The sequence below is a fragment of the Arachis duranensis genome, chromosome 5, assembly GCF_000817695.3.
Source record: "Arachis duranensis cultivar V14167 chromosome 5, aradu.V14167.gnm2.J7QH, whole genome shotgun sequence".
In the NCBI taxonomy this organism is placed as follows: domain Eukaryota; kingdom Viridiplantae; phylum Streptophyta; class Magnoliopsida; order Fabales; family Fabaceae; genus Arachis; species Arachis duranensis.
In genome coordinates this window covers 9,196,899-9,207,821 of record NC_029776.3, presented here as the reverse complement: position 1 = coordinate 9,207,821, position 10,923 = coordinate 9,196,899, and the positions used below count along the sequence as shown (strand labels likewise).

Genomic DNA, 10,923 nt, shown 5'->3' with positions numbered 1-10,923 from the left:
ATTAAAAATATTTAATGCATGAATAATATTTTTTACAAAAAAATTAAATATTTATTTTTAGTCAATAAAAAATTAATATCTTTAGGTAACCAATAATTTTCGTACCCAATAGTCAATAGGTCCAGCCTACCAGCCATCACTTTCCTTATGTCGTTCCATCGCAATAGGAAGACTTATTGGTCATCATCATATCAGTATATCACATCAAAAGGGGATATTATTAAGGGGAAAAGAAATGATGATAGTAATAAGCATATTATTATGATTGGTTGTTTTCAGTATATACGATAACCATTATCTTAAAAGGTTTATCTTTCAACTTAATCGTTGTTTTGAATGTATAATTGTATGACAACCATTAACTTCATGATCTTGATTGTGAACAGATATTATTGTATTATTTTAGGTTCCGGTTCTAATATAGTTGGCACATGGATATGCGACTATATGACAATTTGTCTTATTAACAAGTGAGAGAAAAGATAAAATAGTATAAAAATTTGATAGATGAAGAGTTTATTTTATTAGTTTATTTGTGCAAGTTTTATAGGTTGAGACTTTTTTAAAAGACATTACGAATTATAGTTTTACTAGATTTATATGGAGAGAATTAGTACTATCAAAAGTTGAGTTATTCACTTAGTTTGTGTTAGTTGGTAGAGTCAATATATACTAAGAAAAGATTAATTAGATTAGGCATTATTGATCACAGGGATATGATTTGTTTTATGTAAAAAAGAAACTGAGAATGATTTTCATTTATTCATTAGCGGTGAGTTCACGTATCAGGTGTGGTGTGCTTGGTTACGTCTATAATAAACTGTGGTCTATTCCAGAAACCATTAAACAACACTTTGAGAGTTGGACAGGAGCTTCTGTAAGAAAAGACGAACGTAACAGGTGGCTGATTGGCTTTTTTGCTATCATTTTAAATACGTAGTTGAAAAGGAATGCCAGAATTTTCAAGAATCAAGAAACAGGTGTTGCGGAAGTTATTACTAAGTCGATTAGGAGATACAAAGAGTGGGTTGACTTTGTTCCGTCTAGTTATTGATGGCAATGTCGGAGATAACTACGGTTTCTTTTTCAGTGTTTGTATTGTAACTTTGGACTTTTTAAATGCTCCATCTTACTGTGTTGAACTTTTTGTTTCAAAAAAAACTATATCTGCATTAATAGAGTTGGCAATTGGTAGGGTAGTATAGAGTTTGGACTCTATCCTAACTACTCTACTCGCGGTTAAAAATATTTTTAAAATTTTATCCTATTTTATCTGCAAGTTGAAAATTTTTCAACTCTAACCCTATCTGTACCTTAAAATTCTAAACCCTACCCTACTCGACTCTATTCGTAGAAAATAAAAAATTTTAAGTAAATATAAAATTCAGTCATTCCAAATTTCATACATATTAATAAAATAAAAAATAAAAAACTAAGTTCAAATTAAAATTAAAAACAATAAAATCTTAAAAAAATTTAATATAAAATTACAAATAATATGATCATCAACTAACTTAGTAGTTATTTTAAATTTCTATAAGAAGAAGATTGTGGGTTCAACACTCACTTTCTTCGTAACATACATAACTTTTAAATATATATTTCATAATATATTAGGAGTACAGGTATGGTAGAGTACGGTATACCCTGAATCCGTACGCTACCCTACCCACAGGCAAACTCGTACCGCATCCTACCCTACCCATAACAGATCGAGTAGACAATTCTATCCAAACGAATTAATTCAGATTGGATACCCACAGATAAGATATATATTGTCAGCCCTATAATAATGTCTAATTAACCTAGTATGATGGGGTAAAAAAATCTTTATATGAAGTTTTTTTGGAATTATGCTTTAAAATAGACTTGGTGGAAATATACCTTGATGTGGAGGTTAATTTGGGACCTCTTGTGCGAGAAGCATTTTTATTTTTGTTTTAAAAATAAAAAATTTGCTTCTAATTAAAAGTGAAAATAGGTCAAATAAATTTGCTAATGTTTTCAATTTAGTCTATTTTCGGTTTGATCTGTCATAAAATAATTTTAAATTTAGACTAATTTAAAAGTCTAATTTTATTAATAAAATAAGTTCAGATTTACAAAATAGTTTGATAGATCTGTCAGGCTTATTTAATAAAATATAAATAAATATAAAAATAATTTTTATAATTAAAATAATTTTTAAAAATTTTAACATTGTTATACTTTATTATAAGAATTGGATTTAGTATATTACATATATCAGGCTTTTTATTAGGTTTCAAGTCAGGTCAAGTTTAATAACAAGATATGTTTGGTATTTAAAATAAAATTTATAATAGGTTGTAAGTCATGTTCAGACCAATTAAATACATTATAAGTCTAGTTTGTTAAGAATAAAACTAAGTCTGATCTCACTATTTTATTAAAATGTATCTTGCAAAGAGCGAGAAGAGTTTTTTTTTTAAATACATCTCGAAAAGAGCAAGAAGAATTGTTATATTTTTATTGAAAAAATTGAATTCGTAGCTTGTGAAAAATTAAAACAAATATTTTTTATATTTTAATCATCAATACTCGAGAAGATCCAAATTTATGAAAAGATTAAAGTTATGTTTGAAAATTTAATTCCTAGTAAACCATTTTTCAAAGAATTAGCACTTAACCATAAGACCATGTAAAGTTATAGATCAAATTTTTCGATGAATTTTCCTTTTTCTGTCACCGGTGATAGTTTTGGCAGCTCTGACAGCAGTAATAATAATACCTCAACATGTGGTAACTACAACAAATAGAAGCAGATGGTGAACAAAAACAGACAAAATGGAGGAGCACAGCAAGAGTGGAGGCAAAATTCGGTGACCTCCTCTCTAGTAGCAGCAGTGACTACAGGTCGACAAGGTGAGCTGCATCCGCGATGGCATATCACCAACCCATCTCTCTCCCTCTCTATCTCACCTTCATGCTCTCTTTCAACCTTCATACTCTCTTACTTTCCCACTATCTCAGCAACAACATCGGTGGCAGTGATTCTCATCGTTGTTTGCTTCTTCCTTCTCTCTTCCCTTTTTCTTCCTCCCCCACTTTCCATGTTCTTTGCTTCCTCTCTTGTTTTATTTTTTTGTTCTCTGCTTTTATTCTCCATTTCTCTATTTGCTTTTTCTGTTTTGGTTCTTTGCTTCTTTCTTCGTGTCAACAAAGCAGTCTTCTCGCTAGGAGCGTGAAGCATGTGCTTCTATAGTCGTACCTTACACGGTGTGAATAGCTGCAACACTCATATACGCGTACAACACGCATACAACCAATAATAAAGCAATTCACCTATATTAACTCCATTGTAAAATAATTTTTTGCATGATGGTCTGATCTTAATTATTTATACGAAAAACGTGTAATTGTATACGTAGTTTTTTTTTATGTGATATACTGATATATAAATAAAATATGTAGACTCTCATTTACCTTTTGATCTTTGTGTTCTTCAATGTAGTGTTTGTTTAGGTAGAGCTTGGTTGATATCCATGTCTTAGAGAGACATGAATACGGTAACACATGTCTTGTATATAGTTTGGTAAGACAAAATTTTTATGGATAAAGAAATATTAAATTTGTGTACCTCTAAATAGTTGAGATATTGATATACAACTTGTGATATATTAATTTTTTTTATCCTTTACCCTTATTTAATTTTTAAATTTCCAAATTTTCTCCTCCCATCTCCCTGAACCTTTGTTTTTCTTCTTCCTCACTCAGATTTCGCCACCAGCTCTTCCTTTTTCACCAGTCACTAACCTTCGCTCTCTACCTTCCTCTACCCTCACCAACGGAAACTCAACTGTCATCTCTTCCTCTCCCTTTCACGTCGCCATCCGATTTGTCATGGACCGCCGCGTTCCTCTGCCTATTCATAGACGCACATTCCTCCGCATTCTGTCTAATCATCGCTGTTGAGGCTGCATCACTGCGCTCTCCTTCTTTCAAATTCGTTCTATCTCTCTTCCACTTCTTTCATATCCAAGTTTCGCCTTCCAGACCTGCTATGTCTCTCCCTCTTTCTCTTGATTTATCTCTTTTGGTTCCACATCCGCCTCTCTTCCTTCAAGTGGTTGTCTTCGTTATTTTCTTTTTTCCTGCTTTCTCCTTCTAGTTCTCTACTTCTTCTGCTTTTTCTTACAATCATCTTCTTCCTCTCTTCTTCTGGGTTCTAGTTCTCTATTTTTTTTTAAGAAAAAATTTTACATTTAATTGTTTATTTATTTAAATTTCTTTTAATATTTGATAAAGTTTGGGCTTTGGTTCTTTGTTTTTTTTTTTCAACCAAAATTGCATATTTAATTTTTGAACGATGATTTGAGATAATATTGGAAGAGATAACAACTCAATGATTATGACAGTGTTTGGGGTGATAGGTATGCAGGTGATGTTGGTAGAACTTATGGTTGAATTAAAGACAATTCAATCCTTTTTGAATATTTGTGTGTCTTATTTGTTTTTTTCCAAATACAATTCATAGACATAAATATTATATGTCTGTGTTTTTAATGTCTATGTCTCATCATATACGTCACCAAATGGAGCTTTAGTGTCCATGTCCACAAGAGACATGGACACGACAACACATGTCCACCATTTGTTTAGTAAGACACAATTTTTTTATGTACACGCTGACACACAAGTGCACATAAAATACGTGTCTTTAGTGTCTCTTCTTTATTATGGGACACTGAAACACATCTTTTAAGACACAAAATTTTTCACTTTTGTCTATTTTTTTTAAATTAAATTCTAATTTTGACTTTATCGTAACACTAAACCTAATCCCTTTTATTCCCTCTCACCTTTTCCTTTCTCTGATCTCCTTTCACGATCACTTTTCTCCTTCTTCCTTCTTCCTTCTTCCTTCTTCATCCACCTTACACACTACCTCCCTCCTTCACACGTCGCACTAATGCCCTCATTTTTTCACTTTTCCTTCCTTACCTTCTCCCTTTGTCCTTCCTCATATTTCATACCCTTTCGATTCATCACTTTCAGATCTCCTCCATCTTTCTTTCTTCCAAATTAAGATCCTTCATCATAGTCACTGTCATTGTCATCGCTATTTACCGTTGCTTCTGCTCTCTGTTTTCAAATCTTTCATTGTCTCTGCTTTAAGTTGTGTTTGTCATCATCTCTAGTATGGCTAGCTTTTAAATTTATTTTTTTTCCTTTTCTCTGAATCTGCCTCTCTTCCATGCAATCATTTTTTTCTACCTCTAAATTCATTTTTTACTATGTCTCTTTCATCTGAATTATTTACTATCTTTTTTCTAATTGTCTGTTTATTTTTTTATGTATTTGAATTTTAATTAATATTTATTAGATTTAATGATGTTTTGTCTGAATTTGTTGATTAGTTTAAGAGTTATAAATAATGGTAGAAAAATTGTGCCAGTAGTAGTAGAGAAAAAATAGTAATATTGATGGTGTTTTTTATGTAATAAAAAAAATGTTGAAGAATTTTTTTTTTGTAGACATCGAGGGTCAGAGACCCCACAAAAAAAAACAAAAAAGAAAAATAATAAGGAGTATGTACTTCTGGAAACAAATTAAGTAATTTCTCTCAACTTGAGGGTTCCCAAAGCATCAAAGGCTAGGGCATGGTGTAAATCAAGAGTTGGAATATCAAAAATATGGAGACTGTAGGGAAGATCGTGACCTTTCTTGGGTAATAAATCAGCAATACAATTGATTTTTCGAAAGGTGTTGTGCCAGCTTAAATTTTTTATTTGGCTCGCATGGATTCTGACATCTTCAATAAGTGCAACTATTTCTGACCAAGCTGATTGCCACTAAAAAATTTGATTCAACAACTAAGATTTTAAAACTCATTTGTAACAGCGTCCTCGAATGACTCCCAAATCTTAGCATGGAAGGTGGAACAACTTTTAATATTATACAAAAAAGTTTTAATGAACCCACCAAGGTGGTCTCAAAGATTCCTTCACAAGCTGCATGATTATTACTATCATAAAATGATTCATCAACATTCATCTTAATGTAATTATCTTGAGAAGACATTCACTTGATGAGGTAGTCATTAGTTAGTCTTTAAGTGCTCAGCTTCAAACAATTATAGATCTCATTCGTTCTAGCTTTTATGACAGCAATGGCGAATATTAGGATGGTAATTTTTCTATCAAAGACCCAGAAACAAGAAGTAGTAACATCGAACAAACAAGACCATCGACCTTTGGTAGATAGATTGCTAATAAACCAATCTTGAGATTATGGGTGAAGAAATTATTATTCGTGGTAAGAGGTATCAATGCTTTCCAAATCAAATTTGTAAAGGAACAATTCCTTAAAATACGAAGAGTAGTCTCTTCAAGCCATATTTTGGGCACGTTGCTAATGATGGGCTCATACAGAATCGTGGATTTAGGTATATAGTTGTGAAGGCAGTGTCTTCATTATAATTAAAAAAAAATTCACTAGTATATAATAGTAATATTTATTTGATTCTACTTAATTATTAAATTTAATTTTATAATAATTTTTTATTTAATTTTTGATACTTAATAACCAATTTAAGAACTTCATATTAAATGTCCATTATAATGATCAAGTTTCAAATTTAAATAAGATTGATGTTCTTTCTTAAAAATCGACTCGAAAGAATATTATCTATCCATTTGTATTTTTTCTTTTAAAATTAGCTTTAAAATTAAATAATATATGTATTTATTATGTTATATAAACTTTATCCGCACAGTAAAAGTTTCAGTATCGGTCCGTCACTCCCTCGGCTCATATGTCTTCTAGGCCTCTCTGCTTTTGAAAGGATGGCATTCTGAAGAAAGGATGATCAGCGAAGAACGCATGGTATGTGTTCATGGCCGCTGCCACACTGGTGTTCTCTCCGGTGACGCCCCTGCACTGTACGAATCTGGAACCCAAAGCGATGTGGACGCGAGACTTTCAGTGGGTCTCCTCTGCTGCCGGCGCTCCGAATGAAGCTCCGTCGCCGAGGGTGCACGATGATGAAAGCTTCAGCTTTCTCTCCTCCGAATCTGCAACTCTGATGCTGCCGCTTCCCTGTTCCCAGACTATTTGCCAACAATCTCGCTCTCCCTGTCCTCCATTGCTTGCATGACCCAGACCAAGAACCAAAACCCATGCCCAAACCCAGCCCGAACAAGACCACCTCCCTTCCCTGCGCCAAGCCAACTCCCCCTTCTTGCGAAGCAGACATGCATCCTATACCACCTCAAAATCTAGCTTGCTACGTCAATTTGGTTCCACTACAGGGTTTCCACCAATCCACTCATCCTAACTTGTAAAGGATCTGATAATAACATCCACCACACTTTTATCATGGGCGTGGAAGTCTTTGTGATATCTCGGATCAGGTTTGCTTCCGTTGGGTCTGCTTTATCTTCTCCAACGCTTCTATCGCATGCACAACAGAACTCTATTGAGGTGCTTCTACCTAAACCTAGGTTTGGAACAACAATCAAATTTTTGTTTGGTCGTGAACAACAAGCAATTTTGAAGTAAAATATCCAAACGTGATTTCTGAAAGTGTTTTGCTGGTTTTTATAATCTTTTCTTTCTTGGGTGTACTTGTGGGTTTTTTGGTAACAATTAAGGATTTTTAATTAAAATCCTGCAAATCTAATTGGGCTTTGGGGGAGAGAGGTGGATTAGCATGGTTGGGCCATGGGAGGAATCCATAGATCCTGGGGAACCAATATAGGCTCCTCACATTAAGTCCCAGCTTTGAATTTTGATTTTTCTTCTCGGTGTGACTTGGCACACTGTTGAAATAAATCACTGTTTGCATCGCTTGGCAATGAGAGAGAATCATGCGTGAGACGAGAGCGTTGAACACACACCGAAGAAGAATAAGCAGAAAAGAACAAGAAAGCAAAGAACACATATATTCACGATAACATGACAGTTTGTTTTGCGGGTTCTGAATTTTGACCTTCAAGATTACGAACCAGGAGAAATAATGTGTTCTCCTTTGAACTTGTAGATTCCTCTTGAACAGTCAGGCACCGGGTTATTCATATCTTATACACGAAGATAATGGACAGCCAAATCATAATAAAACACTTGCTCTCAAATTCAGCAAATCATAATTAGTGTAAGCCATGTATAGGATCAAAATCAAAGTTGAAAAAAAAAATTTAAAACAAACTGTGGACGTATTCACCAGATATTCCCTATAACTAAGTCTAGTTTCTGCAGAGTCTAGAGTGCTGAGATTCAAGCCTTTGTTTTTTCGTCAGAGTTTATGTTGCTGTCATATTATCTCAACAATGAAGAATCATAAAACTTTACAGCTAGACTCGTAGATTTCTCGCAAGAAAAATACACTTAAGAGCCATGCATAAGCGATTTAATATCCTCATTCCTCGGGTTATCTAACATCCTTCTAGTATCAAGATACACGATATAGAATTATAGATAGAAGAGAATGACAGAAATACTAAATTAATATACACTACCTACATATTATTAGGCCCACATAATTGCTTTGTGTTTTTCTCTATCACAATACAATCCTCTAACTTAATGTCCAAATATATACATATGTATAATCATCCTCTACCGTCAAGTTACCCTCTCATAACAGAGGCGGAAAGTATGTGAGGATGGAAGTGATGTAATTTTTTTTCCTTTGGTGACTAGGAAGTGATGTTAATTACCTTCTCATAAGTAATACTGATCGAGCAAAACTGCATACATATTCAGTGTGGAAACTGGAAACAGCAATTGCAGTAGTTTAAACTTTTGAGGCCGAATGGAGCAAAACTATAAAGCTTCAAAAGTGGGCTTCTCAATCTTTCCATATCAGTTTCAAATACTCACATTGGAATGCTCAGCTATGTAATGAAATAAAGAGTGTGAAAGCATTAAGAATATCTCTTCAGTGAACTTCAATTTCTCCTGGTCTATAGTAATAAGTTAAGATTAAGTCTCAAAACACTACCAAACTTTTTAAAGGTTGCCCCAAATGCAACTATTCAACAATCAACAAGGCATCACAATGAAGTCAAATTTCATGTAATGTAACGAAATATAAACGGGACTGTACATATAAGAAAAATATAGAAATGCAACATAGCAACCGATTTCCCCGGCAATGGCAGAGTGGCAGCTCCATCCAAGCAATCCATGCAGACGCCAAGGAAACGCTGCAGACTTGGGCTTGGGGATCGGGTTCTCAGCAGTGTTGTGGCCTTTGGGCGTGATATAGACATAAGAAGGTAGCCCTAAACATTGCTTTCAACATCAGGCCTTTCCACAGCCTAGAGTCAGTTCCAACTCATCCACTCCCACCTCATGTATCCTCTCGCCCTCCCATGGCTTCACTCTACCATTCTCAAAGTCAAAATCCGATGGTCTTCCTCTCTCTGCAGCCTGGCCCCATTGCATGCCTTCATTCATATCCATGGAATCCTGGGGAGTGATCTGCTGCATTGCTGGTTTCACAAGGTTAAAGGTAGGCGATGGAGGAGCAGCCGAGGCAGTCGTTGTCTGAAAACTAACCCAGCGACCGGAGTCCACGGTGGAAGCATCAGATTCATCACACTCAGGAATGGTGGAAGTAGCCAATTGGTGGCGGCGGGAGGGGCTGGATGGGGCGGATACCGCGAAGAGAGGATGGCGGAACGAATTAAGAGAGGAGACATTGGAGAGGGATTCGAAATCCGCCTTCCTTTTAGAACCCCTGGAGGTTGGGGAAGAAAGAGGAGGGGTAACAGGGGCACTATTGGATATTCTAAGAGGAGGAAGGTTTGTGGGGATGGAGGTGATGTTATGAATGAATGGTAGGAGGAATGAAGAGGGGTTTTGAAGGTTGGGATCAATGCGAGAGGGGCTGGGGAATGATGAGGAAGTTGGGCTAGCATGGTAGGAAGGAACAGGGCTTGGGAACGCTGATGACTGTGGACTTGGCTGTAGTGAAGAACAACCACTCATGTTCGCTGGAGTTCCTCCAATCTCACCTTGCGGCCTCTTACATCCCTGTCATCAAAACACAGATCTCAATCAAGATTTCTAGGGTGAAACTAACGGAACATAATCAATCATCTAGAACTATCACAATGACACCTGATCTCAGATTAACACTACAAAAACTAGTTAGATCACAAGCTTCCAGGATCAAATCAACTTTTTAGCAAGATTAGAAAGCGGATCAACAAAGCAAGCAAGAAAGAGCAAGTAGATCTGAGAGGGAGAGAGAAGTAGAAGAAGAAACCTTGCGGTAGGTAGTACCGTCCTCTTCGACAATCCAACCAGCTTCGGCACAGAGAGCTTTCAAGACCTCGTTGTTATCACAGTGCTTGGGAAGCTTGTAGTTACCCTGAGCTCGAAGACCAGCGTAGATCTTCGCTGCAATCGCTCTCCGCCTTCTCTCTCTCCGCTTGTTGTTTTCCCTCTCCTTCCACGTCGGCAGCCTCCCCGACGATCCACCGCCGGTCATCTTTCCGGCGCTTCCACCCGCGCTCTCTGTTAGCTTTGCACAGTTAAAACTTAAAACCCTCTCCCTCTCTTTCTCTTTCTCTGAGTGTGGGTGTCAAGAGGGAGAGGAGGATCCTTTATTTTTTTTAATTTTTCTGTAAATCTTATTTTTGTCAGGTGCAGGAGAAGAGAAGGAGGAGAAGAAAATGAAGTGCTGCTTCCTTTTTAGATTCTTCCCACCCTTCCTCTCTTTCTCTCTCCTTCCCTTTTCACACTTCCCTCGGTTTTTCTCTTCCATAACCATTTCTTATTTTATTTTTATTTTTTTTATGTGTAGGGTTGGATTGCAGATGGAGAGGAATGGACCGGTTGCTTTTCTCATACCAAAATTCGTAAAGCTAAATGCTATTTTTAATATTATTTTCTTAAGATAATTAAATTAAATTATATATACTAATGTAAAGAATTCGAATGACGCTATTGTAA

The 10,923-nt window shown here is 35.5% G+C and overlaps 1 protein-coding gene across 1 annotated transcript; it reads right to left on the bottom strand.

The window, feature by feature from the left end:
• Positions 1-8,898: 8,898 nt before the first annotated feature.
• Positions 8,899-10,728, bottom strand: LOC107487882 (BES1/BZR1 homolog protein 2). The gene is made up of 2 exons (XM_016108574.3): positions 10,235-10,728; positions 8,899-9,999 (listed from the first exon to the last, which is right to left on the bottom strand). Exons 1-2 carry the CDS (start codon positions 10,457-10,459, stop codon positions 9,265-9,267), a joined length of 960 nt encoding a protein of 319 aa, XP_015964060.1. The 5' UTR covers positions 10,460-10,728; the 3' UTR covers positions 8,899-9,264.
• Positions 10,729-10,923: the final 195 nt, after the last annotated feature.